General features: G+C 43.9%; 1 protein-coding gene across 1 annotated transcript; it reads left to right on the forward strand.

The window, feature by feature from the left end:
* Positions 1–12,410: 12,410 nt before the first annotated feature.
* On the forward strand, positions 12,411–13,507 carry LOC6724982 (RNA polymerase-associated protein Rtf1). Its single transcript, XM_002105981.4, has one exon. The coding sequence runs from the start codon at positions 12,531–12,533 to the stop codon at positions 13,314–13,316; it is 786 nt and encodes a 261-aa protein (XP_002106017.2). The 5' UTR covers positions 12,411–12,530; the 3' UTR covers positions 13,317–13,507.
* Positions 13,508–19,243: the final 5,736 nt, after the last annotated feature.

Here is a 19,243-nt window from a genome sequence, read left to right on the forward strand (position 1 = left end):
AGCTTGGATACAGAATAATGTTTTGAAAACCTTACTGAAGTTTGATTCGATTTGCAAGTTAGTTATTGTAGAAGTAGTAACATTATTTCTTGTGCCAGTTTTAGTACATATATGTTTTGCTCTAGAACAGCTTTAAAGTTCGAACTAAATGATTTTCCTATTTCACTGCAGATCTTTGGCTGAAACAAAGTCAGCTGTATGTTCGGTTCGTAAGAGACTTCCTTTGTGGTTTGATCTAGCGACAGACAACAAAGAAACGGCAATGTCCCACTCAAATTCGCCAACTAACCGAGTTTTTCGCTCAGTGACACTTTTGGGGCTTCTCCAACGTTGTTTGAGTGGAGCTCGAAGCGGGTTTAGAGCGTCTCGAAGTTCGTGTTCGTGTGTGTTTGCCATCACTTACTCACTCAAATGTTGTAAACTTTTTGCACTTAACAATTTATTGTCACTCGTCTGTCGCAGCAGCGAAAGAGCTGAAAAATGGCATTACAACAAAAAAAAAGTGCTTAAAACCGATTATGAAATGCTCTAAGGGAATGCTGTAATTAATTAGTTTGCCATTTTTATGCGCTCTAAATCAATAATAAAGTTAATTGCATACGTATAAGTATGCAGTTCATTTTTGTGGAGTGGCATTAACTTGATTTTTGCGTATTAGCCCTGCAAGTGAACATTTTAACAGCTCATTAAATAATTGTTGTATTTTTTCCATACCTTTGGATCCAAAATGCTTTGCTATTCCACAATGCAATACGCCACATGGAAAAGCGAAAAGGAAGTAACTTGAACTGAAGCGTAGAAAGTTTTTTTTCAACACACACTTTTATACTCTCTCCGCACACTCACACCTACATATATATATATATATATATATATAGGCAAAGGTAAATCCCCAGCCATTGTCACAGGAAGTGCGGTCTGCGGGGTGGGGTAAGGTGGGGTGAGGTGGGCTGACTTAACCCCCAGATTTTCTTGCCTCTGTACGTTTAACCCATGCAAATTATTGACGCGGACAGCGGGCTCAATAAATCTGTGTGTATGTGTGTGTGTGAGTGGAGAAACTTTTGCTAGCTGCACGCTAATCAGACAGCTTTCTAGTTCATTGCTTTGGTACCCCATTCCAAGGGCCACGCCCCCAAGCTCTCCATCCTCAGCTTGCGCCCACTTTCATCTAAGGCACTCAGTTGGCTGTAATTGCAAAGTAAATCAGCGCTGCCATTTGCCATGGCCAAAAAGTACAGGGGGCAGTACAGGGCAGGGGGGAGTTTTCCGGGGGCCAAGGATAATGTGAGGGGGCTGCTGCCAAAGTTTGGGCAACTTTTAAAGAGAGGAATGTGTTATGGGTTCGGGTCACATAGTTAGTTAGTCGCACAACTTCAAACCAAATGACGTCGAAGCCATGGAGTTAAACGTTTGTCAGCCATCGAGGTGGAGATTTATGTGGAAGTGCCAAGAAAGATGTGAGTTGAAAGTTTACAAGATATTCCTCCGTTTCAACCGATTTAAATTGGCCGAGATCCGTGCAGAGTTGGACAGATGCAGATGCTCAGATACATATATACTTTATTAAATGTAAATTCAGAAGCGTGTGTGCCTCTGTTCAAAGCAAAACCCTTTTACCCACGGTGTGCTCCCATTTATGGGTAAATAAAATTCTATGGTCCCTGGTCCTTTGGACATTTTTTGGCCACCCTCACTTTATTTTGCTTCTATACTTCGCTTTTATGTGTCATCAATTCGAGTTCCGTTTGGCAATTTGTTTATGCAAAGAACCGACTTCGCCGCCAGAACCAATTTCGACTTCATGACAATCACTCCAATCTTCGCCTAGTTGGTCGCTCCCTGCAATAAATGCGACAGAGAGTCGGGTAAATATTTGGATACTTGCATATATTCATTCCCCTGCTGAATGCCCTATCTCTGCGGGTGTTTTGAATTCGTTGCGTAGTTTGAGTCCGACTAGCAAACTTTCTCAGCAGTATGCCTATTGTAAACTTTAGGGTGTCTAAAATTGTTGTTTCTTCTTCCCCTCGAACTGAGTGCCGTTTTCTATTAGAGGACATCAAGCAAATGCTCAGCAGTGCGATAAGGCAGTGTCAGTGTGCGGATGTCAAAGGGGAGGGTGCGTGGGCGTTAGGTGGCAGGAGGCGTGGCCGGGAGTTATAGACGAGGCCTATGGCAAGCGGAAGTCGGCGTTCGCTTACAGCACGCGCGCGTCTCATAAAAACGTATCAAAACATCCGCTGGGAGTCATAAAAATTTTGCACTCTGACTTCGCTTTCCGTCGCCGCTTTTCCTCGATTTTCCCGCCTGTCGCAGCCTCCGCTTAGCAATTTTCCCAGCAATGCAGTTGCTGCTTTCTCCGTCTCCATGTGGGACTACGCGGCGTATGTGTAATCTAATAAAATTTGCTGTTTATGTGGCAACAGGCTCGGCTGTTTCTCTCTCTAGCTAACTAGCTTCCTGCAAGTGGCTTTTCCCCAAGTTTTCCTCGTTTCCTTCTTGTTTTTTTTTGTGTTTTATTCTCATCTGTGCAACAGTTGCGCTGCTTTATGGCACAATGGCTGCGAGAGAAGTCAGGAATGCCAGTTAACTGGCTCCCATTTGTTGCAGTGTATGTGCGCGACGAAAGCGATGCGAAAGTTGCAGTGGGGCAAAAGTTTTACTCGCAGGAAATTCCCGCATTGTTCTTAGGCTGTTGCTAATATTTTTAGAGCATATAATCACGTTATAGGATTAATATTGCTAATACTTTTGCAAACTTCCTCGCTAAACTCGATCAAAACAGTTAAATAATGTTGAAAAATAGAAATTCCGTAGGGCGTGTGGTTTTCAAGCTGTGCATATATATTATTCAATCGATTTCACTAACACTTTAATATTTTATAATTTTTAAATTTTTACTTAAGTTAGTCGAAACGAATTTAACCGATTTCTCTGCTTTAGCGTTTCAATATTTATTTGAAAAAGAAACGAGATGGCAAATTTGTTTTTAAGCGGCTTGTGCCTTAAATGCAATTATCGCATAACAAGCACACAGCAAAAAAAAAACATGTATATATGTATATATCGCGAATCGGTTATGGGAGCACACACATAAATACATAAATATGCATATTTGTCCATGGTTTGAGCTTATCGCGAAATTATTTCCAGGCCATGTTTATAGGCGGACATTTAATGGATGGCCAAATCCCGCGAAATGATGATAAATCTGCCTATAGGAATTTCTTTTCTGGCAATGCTCCTCAAAAAAAAAAATATGTATCTGTATGAAATAGTTTGAAAATAAGAGGATAAAGGCGATTTACATTTTCGTTGCGCATTTGGAAAAGTTGTTAAAGTGCGCCAATTTTGAATATTATTAGATGAACACACACTCACACCAATTCGGGCATTATTTCTGAGTAATATCTCCCATTAATCATGACAAATCGGAAGACAACGACAAAAATAACAAACAGCAGTCAGCCAGTGACATTTGCCGCCTTTTGCAATTTAATTAGATTAAAAATGCATATAATTTATCAAAATGTGAAGGAAAGCAGGCGGCAAAAGGTCGGAGGTCGGAGGTCGGGGTATATGGCACATGTCAGAAGACATGGGCTTTGTCTTTCTGCCTGTGACGCAAACATATAGTAAAATAATTAAATTGCATTAAAAGAATGAAGGGACACAAGGCGAACAACATGAATTAACGCGGCGGAGTGAGTAAATATGCATGTGAATGGAGTTTTTAACGACAATGAAAATGCGTAGCTAATTAGCAAACTGACAGCACAAAGGGGCGAAAAATATTTATAAATACGTATGTATGTCGTCTGTGTGTGATGGTGTGTGTGTGTGTGGGGGGGGGGGGGGGTAAATGGAAAAGCTCAAGGGAAAGTGGGGATAACGCATACGCACCGTTAGACAGGCCAATGAATTATGCAAAAATATATAGAGCCAAGGGAGCGAGATCCTTTTGTTATTTAATTTTCATCCTCATTTCCCTTTCTTTTTGCGGGCTTTCTTTCATTTTTGCTCTCTTTTTTTGGTGCCACAACATTTGACATTATGTCGGGCTTAAAAAAAAAATATTACAAAGGCGGTAAAGCCACGTACTAATATGCCATCTAATTTGTTATTCATGTGATTTAAGCGCGTCAAAGAAGATTAATGGCTAAAAAGCGCCTGGCACCAAACTGAAAAGTGGCAAACAGCCAAAGCAAAGCTCATAATAACAAAAGCCAAGACCGCCTGCGCGGGGGGAAGGGAAATCCAGGGGGGTAGTGCGATTGCGGTGTCTAAGGGATAATTTAATAATGCCCCAGATTGGTTAACCCACAACTCCACAGCCCACACCCCACACCCCACCCACTGGGGCGCTTTAATGCGAAATGAAATTCAATTAGAGCACTTTGCGATTAACCCAAGGAGAGTTTTAAACGTAGAGTGTCGGCATTTTGCGAGGTATCACAATTACAAATTCAAGCTGCCTAGAAGTATGCAGCAGAATTAGCAGGAGAAGAATTCCTGGGGCTGCATGTGTACCTTTGTGAATTCTGGGAAAAATCAGCTAATTCGCGCCGCAGCTTATTCAATTTGCATAATACACCGGTTGGATTTACGTTCGTTCGTTTTCCTTAGCGCACCTTTAAACCGCGCACTCTTCTAGGCCAAATTCCTAATTGAGTCGGATGGAAATCTGTGAAATACTTGGCGTAACAATGAGAGCACAAAATATTGGATGGAAAACCGGAATTAGTTGAGAGAAGGAAGTGCAAGTTTCATTGTTGGTTGTTGGTGAAAGTTTTCGTGCCGCAGCTATTAGCTTTTGTCTGTTTACAAATGGCCCTCGCAGTGGCTCTTTGATGCGGTCACTCGGGTTTTCCAGTTCCTAAGGTTGGAGAAAAACTTTGCGAGTTCTGCTCACCGCAAATTAAAGTGCACAAAATTCTAAAGTTCTCACTGAAATATTTGCGAGACAGCGACGCAGAGTCGCCCAGAAAAATAGCTTTGTTTCGATGGAAAGGGCATGGGGCAGGGGGCGGGGGCCAAGGGGCAGGGGTCAACGGGCGCTGGAAAACTGGCCGAGGGATTTTCTTCTGTGGTTTTCCCTCCCCATCCTCCCTGCAAGAGCAACAGTTCGAAAAATTGCAGCCCAGTCGCCTGCAATGGTGGCCCCGCCCCCTCGAACGGAACTCCGCCGCCAAGGCAAGTCTTGAGAAAATGTGCGGTTTCTGAGGTTCCCACTCGAGAAATCTAATTAAACAAATAGCAAAAGCTAAGCTTGGCTGTAAAATCCACACTGCAGCACACTAAAGGATATTAATAATAAGTTTCGGTTGACTGTACACGCAAAACTTGCCAAGCAACCGGCAAGGAAGCCAAAATAATTCCAATCTATGAAACTTTCGGCATGCGGTCAATAACTTTTGCCAATGGAATTGTACGGTTTTTGGTATTATCATAATATTGAGTTTATATGGAATACCGCAACAGATGGCGTCGTGGTTTTGTAAGAGTCCCTCAAAAGCTGAACAGTATTGGAAATTAACGCTGGATTCATTGAGTGCCAAGTGACGCGGCGGGGGGTAAAGCTATAAAAAAGAAACGTCAAAGGAACTTATTTTTTACATATTTTTTAGTTTCATAATTTTTGCAATTAAGTATAATATACGATTTCCTAGCTTAAACGTTAGTTTTCCCAGGTCATGATTAATATTTCCCTGCACTTATCACTTCAATTCGGCAACAAGATCGCTAACTTGTCGTAAAAAACAAGCGAGATATCTATGTACCACATGTGTGTATCATACAACTGGTCTAGTTTACATCAGTGTGCGTGCGACACATGTCGCCGCGGGTGTGGGAAAACTCCTGTGTTGCGGGGGGGTGGATGGGTGTGGGTGTGGGGTTTTGGAAAAGCCGAAACTCGGAGCGCGGTGCTGGTGACAAAGGACAACTGTTGCTGCCGTACCTTTGCCACTTTTCCGCTTTGCCCGCTTCCCAAAACCCGCCCCGCCCCTTTCCCGCGTCGGCCGGAAATGGCGTCAATGTCAACGTCGACGCCAAAATGCTCCTGTCATATAGATGTCCCCGTGTGGGCGTGCGTGTGTGGGTGTGCCGGCATGTGCGTGTGCGGTTGACAGCAGCACGTTTATGTCTATGGAATGTCCTTGGCACCAAGTTCGGCTCCCCACTCCCCCTCCCCCTTCCCCTTCACGTGCTCGTTCACAGTCATTTATCATAAAAATATTTTTGCACTCTCATTTTTATAAACTGTATTGTTTCACACCAACCACCCAAAAACTCAGTGGCACTGAGCGAGTCGACATTTTTATGAAGCTAATTTGATGTTGTCATTCTTCATTTCTCATTTTTGTAGCGCCGTTTTCATTTTTACAGGCACATGTGTGCGTTGCTCTTACTGCGAGTAATAAGTCAAGTCGCAGGCAACTGGCAACTGGAGCAGAACACTGAGAAAAATCTAATTAAAATTAGAAAATGTTGGAACTTTAAAAGGATCTCCTTGTTCACAAATCCTCTAGGTGTTGTTTTAATCGCAGATAGAAAATATATTTTTCCAGCTTCGCATGCAGTTACTTCTAATTTATTTCTAAGGAAATTAGCGAGCTTTTCATATTTCTCGCGATGTACTAAGAACATATGGAAAACGCTGAAATGTGCCCATAAAGCGCCACCTAACGGCCGTGCACTGAAACTTAACGAGGAACGAAACTCAAGTTTTAACTGTTTTCCACTCTCAATATAGTTGGGGAAATGGGCTCGGAAAATAAGAGGGAAAATACAAAATTATAATCAAAGCACGTGGAATGAAGTGGAGATAAAGCTGCAGACTGTAAGTGTTGTACACGGTTTTGCAATGCACAGGGTTGCCATCAGCAAAGTATATTTATACTCGTTAGTCGCAGAGGCAAAGACTTGTACGTTGGTTCTTGGTTCGTTAAAAAGCGAGTAACAGGTTGGAACAGGTAAACACGGCATAGTAAAAATTAACAAGAAACCCGGCAGGAGTATCCTGATTGCTTTTAATTAATCGATTAAGTGCTTGGGAAATGGCTCACAATTTCCGAGATCTCCCGCGCAATGTGGGATGCTATATCAAAAGGACAAAGGCGGTTTGGTAAGCCGTCGCTTTTCCGGCCACACCCCCCATTTTCGCCGACTTTTCCTTTATGAGGGCATGTCAAAAGGAGCAGCAGCCGATGTGGAATGAGATTAAGGACAACGACGGTGGGGAATGCGAGTATAAAAAGGACTTCCTCTTAGACGACGCTTTTAGCTAAATTGCGACAAAAATGGCAGGATGATTCGGGCGGGCGGGAAGTGGTGGTGGGGTGGCAGCGAGGAGGGGGAAGCAGGCAGGACGAAGACTAAAATAATAAAAGAACAATGTCGAAAAGAAGTTGGGCACATAAATAAGCTCTCAGTGTCCCGCGTGTGTGTGTGCGATTAGGATAAATGTCCTGTGGCTGTGCGTCTGTGTCTGTGTATGCCTGTGTATGTAGGCAGTGGGGTAGTGGCTGGTGCTCGGTGGCCACCGGAAGCGGATATGCGCTGCAATTGTCATCCAAAGCTGGGCCAAAATGCGTGCCTAGGTGGGCGCCATCATAATCATTATCCGTCCTCAGCTGTCCTTCAAGATCCCCGCCTGTCCACCCACCTGCCACTTTTCCCACCCTCCCAACTCGATTTATTTGCGCATTTGTTTGCCTTTGTCGGCACTCATTCATATCACAAACTCACAGCCAGCCCCCCGGAGGCCAGCGAGGGGAAAACTCCCACATATGCTCCAATTTTTCCATTTTATTTATTAATAAAACCAGGGGAGCACAATATGCGGAAGATAGAACAAGTTCCCTGGTCACAAATCAAATATGAATCATTTATTCACTTGGCTTCATTCACTTCGCCTTGTGATTCATTCGTTCATAAACGAGTTTGTGGGCCCAAAATGTTAAGTTAATTTTGTGGAATTAACTTAGCATAGCTTAGCCAATTAGTGAATGTTTTTCATAATTTTAATTTAAATGTGGTTATTTAATATATTTGCAAATAAATTTCTTTTTTATTTTTGCCCCACTTATGGGCTATGTACATGTTTCACCTTGACTCTGTCCTTTGTGAACGTTTCCTTCCTGTGGAGGCCGCTTTCCTTCGATTTTCCTGGCTTTCGCCCACCCCCACCCCATTTTCCACCCACGCACCGCCCGCTTTTCCAGCTGTCATTCAGTGTATTTCCGCCTGTTCACAGTTAATTGCGGCTCAGCAGTTAATCGTCATTACGGACACATGTGGGACGCCCACGCCCTGGGGAGTTTTCCCCACACCGATGAAAATCCCCGGCCACCGGGAGGACCACCCTTAACCCCCCAATGAATGCCCCTCCACCCACATATCACTTACAGGCTGCTCTGAGATGCCGTTTGTCTGTTTGCGGTTTTGATTGTCACTTGATGTGTTGTGATTATGATGTGTGCTCCTATCTGCCACGCCCACTGCGCCCACAGCACCCACTAATGTGGTGATTTGTGTAAATTTGCTTGTCGAATGCCCGTCGATTATGTTTGCTCTTGTTCGACAGGCGTGTATTTTTTTCTTTTTTTTTCTTTATTTTTTCTACTCTAGCTACTCGCCCAACGAAACTTTTTTGGGGGGCAACAAATTTATGCTCTCACCTGCTGCCAAACGCATTAAACTGAGCCAAAGGTAAGGAGGAAATCATAATTTCGCGCTTTTTACTTCTTTGTTTTGAAGCCAAAGTCAAAAGCGAAGGACAAGTGTAGCAGGTGCGTTCAATGCGCTCGACAACTTTAACACTTGCGCCCGCCGGCGAAAGTGGGTTAATATTACAAAAGGTTTATGTGCCCTACTCAAATTTTTCCACCGATTTTCCTTCGCATGTTTAATTTGGTATTTTACAAATTGAAGGCGGGCTTACTTTGCTTTAAATATCAAGAGATGTAATTAGAAAAGATTAGTGTTGGGTTGTGTTTTAATTTTTAGCCATTGAAGTTGGAAAATCGAGTGGTAAAATAGAGCAACCTGCAGTCACAGGTTTCTTGTTGCCTGTCAAACAAAAGCAGTGCACTTGAGAAACAATTTCTTTTTTTTTTTATTTTTTTTTTATCGTTTTGCAGTTCGTGTTTGCTATCTGTGTCATACACTCTACCCTTTCCCTCACTCGTTTTCGCTCCCTCCTTGTCACTCCCGCATGCTGTCCCTGTCTGACATCTTGCCTGTGCATATTTGAATACCCAACATGGCTCATATTCAACTAATTAGGCGAGTTTTGCAAATACATTTTCATTATTGTAATTCTGCACCGTAGCAAGGGGGCGTGGCAAGCTGGGGGGTGTACGGAATCAGCAAGAAATGAATGGGGAAAAAACTGCAGTAGGCAACATGCTGGCAAAAGTTTCCCATATGCCAGACAGGGTGGGGAGGGGGGGTGGGTGTATGTGGGTGGAGAAAGGACAGTGCAGAAGGGGTTCTTTTTTTTTTTTTGTGGGGTAACAGACACCGACACATGTAGGCCGAGGCATTTGCATATGCATACGGAACGAAAAATTCCTGGAGGTAAAATGCAAAAAGCTGCAACTGCACAGCACAAAAAAAAAAAAGTGTACTGAAAAAAAAAATAGCCAGAAAAAAGCAAGCAGAAAAATCCAACTCAAAATAGCAAAAGAGCTCACGTCACAGACAGAGACAGAGAGAGAGGAGTGAAAAAGAAGGAGAAAGGGGGGAGAAGTTGGTGGCAGGGTCTAGTGGTTGGGTTTTCGGGTTTTGCGGGGCAGACTGCGGTGGTTTCACACTGAAATTGGCCCAGACTGGAGAATTGCGAGGCGAGAAGCGGGGGCTGAAAAATCGGAAAAAAGCAGTAGAAGTAGAGATCCGGAGAAGCAAGAAGACGGAACAGAGAAAAGCCTAAAAAAACCGGAAGTGAGACTTACACGCAACCAGAGTTGATTGTCATAAAGGAAGACCACAAATTAGCACGATAAAAAATGCAGGGCAGAAGGAAACAAACAGCAAATAGCTAGCTGGGATTTCCATCAATTTTCATTTAAATAGTTTTGAGTTCAAGATCCATTGGAACTGAAATCCTGCAGGCCAAGAACAAACTGAATGTGACCCTGCGTGCCACAAATTAAGCATATTCATGGTTGCAAAGTATTCCAAGCTTATAAATATGAAATGCGCTCGCTTTTTATGAAACGCGACTGTGGAGCCACCACACCTTTAATATGATATCTAATCTGCTTGGACTGCAGATTTTCCAGTTGTCCATTCTGCGTTCGTCGTCCTTCACTTAGCATACCACCCACCCCACCACCCCAAGCCGCCCCGCCCGCTAAGCCCAAAACCATTAACACTTGTTTCTGTCATTTTACATGAAAAGCAGAAGCGCTTTGTTTCTGTGCAACAAACAAGTTTCCTTGCCACGCTGCCAACTGGCACCTCGCAACCGGCAACCGGCAACTGGCAACTGCCCCTGGCCTAGTCACATTTCCCGCCCGCTCCGCCCTGCGTCGTTCCTTTCATTTTTTTGACACGGGTATCCGTATCCAAGCCTGTGTCCTCCGCCATTTATGGTACGGGAATTTGCCGGCACTTGAGCCTTTGAATCTCGTGGCTGCGTTTGCATTCCAGCAGCTTGAATCAAGAAGTCCAGCTCGAATGCTAACTAGTGACTAGTAAATACAACGTTTGATTTAAGCAATTGTTAAAGTCGTGAGCAGTAATTAGCAGGGGAAAAAATATGTTGGATCCTTCTATATACTTCCTTGCACTTCATTAGGGTTTGAGGACCGACGAGCACTGCTGGCAGCACTGCAAAGGGTTAAGGGCTTGGCATGTCAGCCAGCTGGACGAGGGTTCCGGCCTCCGCAGCTTCTCCTCCGTACGTACTGCGTACTACCCATGACACTACTCATGGGCGCAAACTTTCTGCACAGCCTGTCAACGTCAAGGAGTGGCCAACTGGCCTCCATGGCGGTGACTGTACCGCGCCCCCGGCCTAAAGGTGTTCGAGGAAAAGTTCTTGAGCCTCGTCGACTTGATGTTGGGTCCTCCAGTTGGACCAGCTGATGCCCTCGTGATGGATGGGTCTCATGGCGCTTAGAATTTTCTAGGATTTTTCACACCCATAGCCACTCAGTTTAAATTATTCGCATGATGTTCAGTTTTACGCCGTTTTAATAACTTCAACGCCACATGATTTGTTTCAAAGTTCGCCCGAGGGATTGTCTCCCACGTGCCAGCTGCATAAATTATATGTATATACTAGCAAATATTTTCATCTGCCTGCTAAAAAGATTCTATTAAATTTTGATTTTTTGGATTATAATTTATAAAATCCAATATAACCGATTAATTGCCCATTTTTGGCAGTGTTTCTTTCGCTTTATGGCCAAAAAAGAAAGCATCATTGAAATCGAAGGGAATTTCTGTTGGTCAGCTCATCGAAGATGAGGAGGTGTTGGATACTTGAGCAGGGTAGGAGGAGATGGCCTGAATAGCGATGCTGATGTGGCGGTGGACAAGGATATGGATGTGGATACCGATGATGCCGATGATGATGATGATGATGATGACTGAGCTTGCATAAACGAGTTTGCCCTTAAGTGTATGCGCATGCTGAAGGATGGGGCGGAGGATCCAAAGGAACTGGCTGAGGGGGACTCCAAAATGAGGTGCTGGTTGGTGGTGGGTGGTCAGGGGGTGTCAGGGGGTCGCAAGGACGACAAGCAGAGCGAGGAGAATTTGTGCGTGAGCAGCATATTCGATGTGCCACACATACAACCAAGTTATTTATGCAGACTCACATACAAAGCATGCAAAGATTTTGCATTACCCTTCCATCAGGCAACCACCATCCTTCCATTAACTCGCCACCCACCACTACCCACTACCCACTATCCACTTTCCACTACCCACTACCCACTATATCCAGTTGCCAGTATCTATCAGGCATCCACCCACTGAATGGGCTCTGTGCCAGCATCAAAAGTAGCATCTGCCCGGGAGGTCCACATACAATTAGCTGCAACTGTAATTAAAGCAATTGTATAATAAATCTTTTGCCAAATGGGAAAAGATCCAACCCACTCCCGCTCCTTTTAACCCCAGCAGGTATATATAATCGGCAAGGGGGGAAAATGGGGGGCTTAAGCAGCGGGTGCCAAGTGAAATGCTAGCCAAGGAAAAACTACGAAATTAATATAAATTTAATAGTTTGGCCCCTGGCATTTATGGAGGGCATAAAACGAAGGCGGGTCGTTAAATGCATTCAAATGGATCAGCTAGAAAAAAGGACGAAATGAGTGCAAAGCTATACTTACTCGAGTTTTTGAAATGTGGCTACCATTTTCCAGTTGAGCACAAATTTATTCGGTTTTTCCCCCCACCGATCCAGTTGTCACAATTTGCTTTTGTTCAAGCAACAAAAAGCCAAAAGGCATCAAAAATTGTTCGAATGTTGAGAAAACCTTTTTTGGCGAAGCTCACTTAAGCCCATTTAAATGTCTGACCAGCGATCCCGACGCGTTCGTCGTCCGGCAGCGGAAATAGTCCGCGAACTGAGGAACCTTCGGGCTAAGCCTCTGCGGATCGACGACGAGAACGAGACGTGGGTGAATGGCTACGAGAAGCCAGCCACTCCAGATCTGCCGGTGACCAGTCGCGATCAGTTGGAGCTGCTACGTCTGAGCCGCCATCGAATCGGCATGCTCCTGGTTCGGCCCGCCTTCGAGCAGGCCGTCACTGGGTGCTTTGTCCGCGTAAACGTCAGTGGGCAGGGAGAGTTGCCTGATCATCGGATCGCCGAGGTGCTGGGCATCTGCGAACTGGACTTTGGCTACAAAGTGGAGCAGATACCCACGAATGTGGCGCTGCGACTGCGCTACGAGGACCTGGAGATGCAGCACGAGATCAACGATGTCTCCAACTTGGCCTTCACCCAGGAGGAATTCGAACTGTGGCGCGATAACTGCGTTAACCAGGCCATAAGTCCACCCACCACCCACACGCTGACGCGCAAGAAGGTCGAGCTGTATAACGCGCTGCAGTTGGAGGCCAAGCCTTTAAGCCTGATCCAAAGGAGCTTCTCCTTCGCCCTGAGGCCCCCGGAGAAAGTCGGCATCATGGAGCGGCATGGCGCTGCTTATCCCTGGCAATTGAGTCATCCGCTCCCGTTCGTTTCGCAACCGCCGCCGGAAAATCCAGCGAGGGGAAAAACGGATACCGTAGCCGAGGAGGAAGATCCGGGGGCAGCTGCTCCATTATTACCAAAATCTGAACCAAATTAATAGGCAATTGTTAATTTTTGAACATTTATTCAGCAAGGATAATGGCAACTGGTGGAACTTTTAATGGCTTGTTATCATAAATAATTACAGTCATAATTGTTGTGCGAATTTTTGGACTTAAAATGTGTTAAAATGTAATCCCTCGAACTGGTTGAAATATAATGAACACAAGTGAATTTATTCTATATGAATTAGGAAGGTCTATGATATGGGATATGCTCGAGGTTACCCAAACAAACTTTAATAAGAGGTTCTGCCTGGAGTTTAAAAATTATTTAAGTTCAAGAGTATGGTGTTGAATGCAATTTGAAACTTTCACTTTTACAGCACCCATAAATTCTGGAAATAAAATGTTTAAAATTCAACGATACAATGTGGGAGCAGGGAGTGAAATTGGGGACACTAAAATGCCGTGCAATTAGCAGTGAAAGAGCAAAGAGATTGAGATGGCCAAGGTGGCCAAGAAATTCGACCCCTTTGAACGGCTTTTGTCGCCGGTGTGGCGCCACCTAGCGGCCAGCCCCCGCGGATTTGGTAGCAACTTTGGCACGCTAATGAACAACAAACTTGGAGCAACGTTACGAGAAATGGCAACAAAATATCGTCAATAGGGCAAAAGAAATGACGGAAATTAAATGAAATGCAATTAACCAGCTAAATGAGCGAGAGCCCGCGAAAAGGGGGCGTTCTGCTGGGGGCAGGGGGCGTGGCTAACAATCAAGCGACTGATGAGCAATTAGGAAATGTAAAATTAGCAAGTGAACTTGGCCAAAACGAAGCGAAGACAACAAGGCAATTAATTAATATTTAATTGATTGCAAAAATTCCGAGGCAAATGTTCCACAAGCTTCTTGGATTTCCACAAACTTGTGTGTGAGTGTGTGTGTGTGTGTCCTTCTCTTTTTTTTTTTGTTTAATTTTCCATTGCCTAATTACGTTTGTCCAGCAAATGTTTTTCTCCTGTTTATGTCGCTTTATTATTACATTTTTCTGTTGGTTTGCTTTATGATTATGCCCGTGTTTTTTCCGGCTACTTTATTTTACATACACAAAAATGTCACTTAATAAATTTTACGACTGTTTTATGTTGTCGCTTTGGCCCTAAAAACGGCAACGAAATAGAAGGTGGGATGGCCATAACACGCCCACTACAACACGTAGTATCCATAAATATAAAAAAGGGGGGGCCGGGACACGCCCACACATGTGGAGGCTGGCGCTGCTTAACCCTTGTGTTGTTTGCATGTGCCTCACTTCCATTCCACTCCATTCCATTCTATTCTATTATTCGGCTCTTCCCCCCACTCTCTTTCCCCTTTCGTCACGCACATGCCCTTTTTGTTTCTCATTTTTTTTTGTTATTTTTTTTTTTTTTTTTGGGGCCTACTCCTGTTGATTCCCCATGATTTGGCTAAATTAATTTCGGGCCATTCTGATGTTGCAGGGGCTTGGGCGTAATTAAAAGCCCAATGCAAAAAGGAGGGAAATAAAAACAAAAAAAAAAAAAAAAAAGATTTAGGGCCAAGGAGGGGCCCAAAACATCATGAGTTATGAGCGAGAGATGCTTTCAAGTGGCTTTACGGGGAACCTCGTAAATTTGCCATGAAGAAAAGGGCAAATAGCTCACCCCGGCCTGAAATGTCCTGAAAACTTTTGAACATTTTAATTTGCCCTTGCATTTGTTTCTTGTTTTTTTTTTATATATATATATTTTTTTTTTATTTTTTTATTCACAATTTTCCCTGTCGGCGAAAGTCATTTTCATTGTTTAGAGGCGGCACATGTTTGGTATTAACCCCTCGACTTTGAGTCCTTGACTCGACTCTTTTTGCTCTGTGCTCTGAAACAGTTTGGCTGTTGATGTTAGGACTTTTGGTTGGATTAAATGCGCACTTCCACCTGGTGACATATCCTTTGGCTCCTGTTACTTGTGCTCGTTCTTCTTTCAAAAAATAAATGCACTTGCAAAATGCGCGTTCTCGAAACACAAAGTTTCAAAGCTATTTGCAAATTAATCTTAAATAGATTCCCGTTTACCTTACACGTAATATTGTTGAAGAGTTTGTGAATTAATATTACGAATTGATAATATGTAATTTAGGTTTTTCTTTCAGTGCTTTTAAAAAGGCATGAGAATGAGTGGTTCGGCAAGATGGTCGGCAATCAGCGAGCATCAGAATCCAACGTTGAACTTTTGGCCAAGAAATCATGGAAGGTGGCGGTAGCAGGGGGCGAAGGGGTAGAGGGCGTCGCTTGTCATGGCATCAGTCAAAAACTTTGCCAGCAACTGAATTATGTCATTTGCTTGACATGGTCCCACATCGCTCCTCATGGGATAATATTTATATGGATCAGGAGCTGGAGCAGGGACACGTGCAGGGGCGTCATCTGCAAGGGGTAAATAGCAGCACACGTATAGCATAGAAGTCGGAAAAAACAAAACCATACGGGCCAGGTAGAAAAGGAAAATAAACTTGCGGAAACCCAATTGGAATGAAGACGATGAAAATGCCAGCAGCAGCAATCAAGCACAGTGAAGCGGAAATGAAACATACATATGTATAAACTTAAATAATATTGATTTGAAATGACTTATTTTGAAATAAATTATTTGTAAATATGTGCAATATTGGGTGTGTTGTTTACTTATTACTCAACTTTTCGACGATATTGGTGTCACTGTGCGTGTGACGTGGCCGCTATTACATAGCCGCATATTTTGCGTTTTCACATTTTCCGCTTTTCATTTCGCCGTCGTCCGCCGCTGTCGCTGCTTCTGCTTCTGCTTCTGCGGAACTGCCTTGAATATTTTTCTTCAATTTTATTAAAATTATGGAAATGAATGAAATATCTGCTGCATCCCATGCCGTCCAATTCCGCCCCATTCCACACCATGCCGCCCTTTCCCATTTCTGCCCGGCGCATCTTTTGAGCAAAGAATTTATCGAAAATTGCAGCAGCTGCAAAATTGTCTTCCACTTCGTGCCCTGCCGCTGTCCCCGACCGCTTTTCCCAGTGGCTTGCCTAGTGGCTCTGCTGCTCGGTACACACCTGGCCAGTGGCAAGTTTAATAATCCGTTTCGCATTTTGCGTTGATGCGAAATCAATCGATGTGCATCGAAAATTCCCGGAAGGAGCAGCAAGATGGAGCTCCAACGAGGGCCAACTGGGATGCATAAATCCAACTCATTTGCATGGCCAAGGAATCAAGGATGAGCCGCCGGCAATGCCATCCACTGCAAGGATACTCCTGTGCAGGTGACCCCCTGCCACCTGCCACCTGCCACCTTCCTGCTGCCAGCAGCCATCCCACCCTTCAGCAGGGTAAAATATACTTTAAGCAATCAAAATATTGCTATTTGATCTAAAATTTAGAAACTCATCTTTTCTAACTATTAATGATTAAGTTTTACAGCAGGCCAAAAGATAATTTTCACATTATTTAAATTTTAATTTAAATATATATATACTTAAGAAGACTTCTATTTCTCATAGTGCACCGTGTAATTTTGCATTTGCTAATTACCGAACAGAAGCGTGATTCGTGATTCTAAGTTTACAAATCGGATTCATTCCCCTTGGCGGAAAACCCCCCCGCTGACTTGCCACTGACTTTTTCATTTTCTCTACCAACTTTTTAGCATTTCCCTTCCTCGAGGGCTTCGCTCATTTAGCTAGTTAATTGCATTTCATTTAATTTCTGTAATTTCTGTAATTTCTTTTGGCTTATTGACGATATTTTGTTGCCATTTCTCGTTACGTTTTTCCACCCGGAAAACCCTTAAGTTTGTTGTTCATTAGCTGCTCCTGGGCAGCGGGTGCTGGCCGGCAGGTGGCGCCACCCAAGGGAACGAAGGTGTTGAAAAAAAACTCAAAGCGAGGATTTCGTCTTCCGTTTCCTGTGCTTTCCACCCGCTGACTGCTAATTGCTTTGCATTTTAGTGGGAAATCCCCTACTTTTTCATTCGGATGCGTTGACAATTGGATTTTTGGCCATATTTTTGCCATTTCCACACTCTTTGGGGTGTTTGCAATCAATCACAGAAGGGGTCTACACACGTCTATTGCATATGTTACGGCAAATCTATTTCGGTCATATGTGCACTTTCGCTTAACATATCAAAAAATATTTAACTCTTCATTCGGCCAATGGTAGCATGTGATTTTTGTTAAATTTACATATTAATGTATTTAAATATTTTGTTGCATTTGCTTTAAGGTAAATATGAAGCAACATTGATCTGTTATATTTGTGAATATGTAGCTCTCTCGAGCGACCGAATTTTGCAAGCGTTTTTTCTTGATTTTCCTACCGATTTTCCGCCTACGAATTTTGAGACCATCCAGCGCCTGAGGCTTATGGATGACAATTAGTATCTCTGCTGGTTGGCTGCTGCTGGTGGTGGTGCTGCTGATGATGATGATATCCTGGCCATGTCCAGTTCCGGGGACCAGTTGCAGTTGACAGCTTAGAAAAATCACCGCAGGAGCCTCAAGTGTTTTCCTGCGGAACTTTGATGAAGTATTTGTTGGCTAGACAAATGTGACATATCTGTGGGTGCCGACAATACCCTGTACTCAAACACCAAACCGTCACTGTGCACTGCAAAAAAAAAAATGGGCTGCAATAAAGTAAAATTAACGCAGAACTAGTGAATTGGCAACTGTCGCAAACAAAATTCTTTAATCCTTTTAATCTTTTATGATTATTATTTAATGTATCCGCACTTCGAAATACACTTTGTTGGCCGCTTTTCTCAGTACAAAGCCCACGATGGCTGGACAATCTGTCATTAGTCATCTTCAAGTGGCGTTGAGTGGAATTATGTAAAGAGCCCTTCTGCCTTCTGTCGTCCCACACTGAAATTAATCTTATTTCATTTGAATTTTTATTCAAATAATGAAAACGCGTCGCCGAGAAAGTTTTGTTCCTCGCGAATTTCTCCCTTTTTGTCCGGCCCTTCTTTATTATTACTTATTATTAAATGGCCGCGGACAGGCCAGGGGCGTTGGGACCGAGGGGGGCGTGGCACGTGCTTCTTGTGGAACACTTTCCAATTTGTTGGAACCCCGGCAAGCTCGAAAACAATTTGTGACCCCGAGAACTGCAAACAAGCCCAACAATGAGAGCAAACAAAGTTCTTGGGTATATATGATGGGTAGCGGGAGGAGGGGTGGTTGGTGGGATCATATGCCACCTGAGGCGGGGGCGGGGAGTGCTGTGCGCTGGGCCAGAGGGGGTGGCCAACTGGGCGGCAGTCGTGTGTCATTCTGCGGCAGCGCGCGGCACGAAAATGATTTATGAGTGAGCTGGGCCAATGGTCCCCTCTTTGCAGCGCGGTGGCAAGGGGGCCGGGGGGCAGGGGGCTCAGGCGGTTTGGTGACCCCAGAGCAGCTTTAAATAAATGACAGGGTCAAGGGGATGGTATGGCGGTTCACAGGTCTCGGACTCTCATCACATTTGCCCCACGAACGCGCAGAGCTGTGCACTATTTAAAACCAACGCTATTTGGCTTGTGCAGTATACTTAAATAATGACTCAATACTTGTGAACTTTGACCCAATGTTCTGCCACAACGAATCAATTTGATCCAAGCCTACTTTCCAAACTGGAGCAACTGCATCACTAGCATTGCAAGTTTTGAGTTCGAAAGCAGAGCGAGTCCGGGATTTACATTGTTTCCTTTCGAGGATGCTGCGAAATTGAAAGCATTTTTAATTTAATTTTTCCCCTCGTCCGAAGATTCATTGTCCTGGCAAGCTATTATTTCTTATTCGGGTATCCTGTCGCCTTGGGCCGACTTTTTAATTGCATTAACACGCTAATGTAAGTCGCATAATGCCGACAGCTGTCCTCCGACCCCCCTACCCCCCCACCGATTTTGGTTGGAAAGCCTCGCTTATTACATATTTATGTTTATACTTTC

Source organism: Drosophila simulans, chromosome X (assembly GCF_016746395.2).
Source record: "Drosophila simulans strain w501 chromosome X, Prin_Dsim_3.1, whole genome shotgun sequence".
Lineage (NCBI taxonomy): Eukaryota > Metazoa > Arthropoda > Insecta > Diptera > Drosophilidae > Drosophila > Drosophila simulans.

What these genes read in the sequence shown, in the direction of transcription:
- LOC6724982 (XM_002105981.4), top strand. Translation starts at nt 12,531, where the DNA reads ATGTCTGACCAGCGATCCCGACGCGTTCGTCGTCCGGCAGCGGAAATA.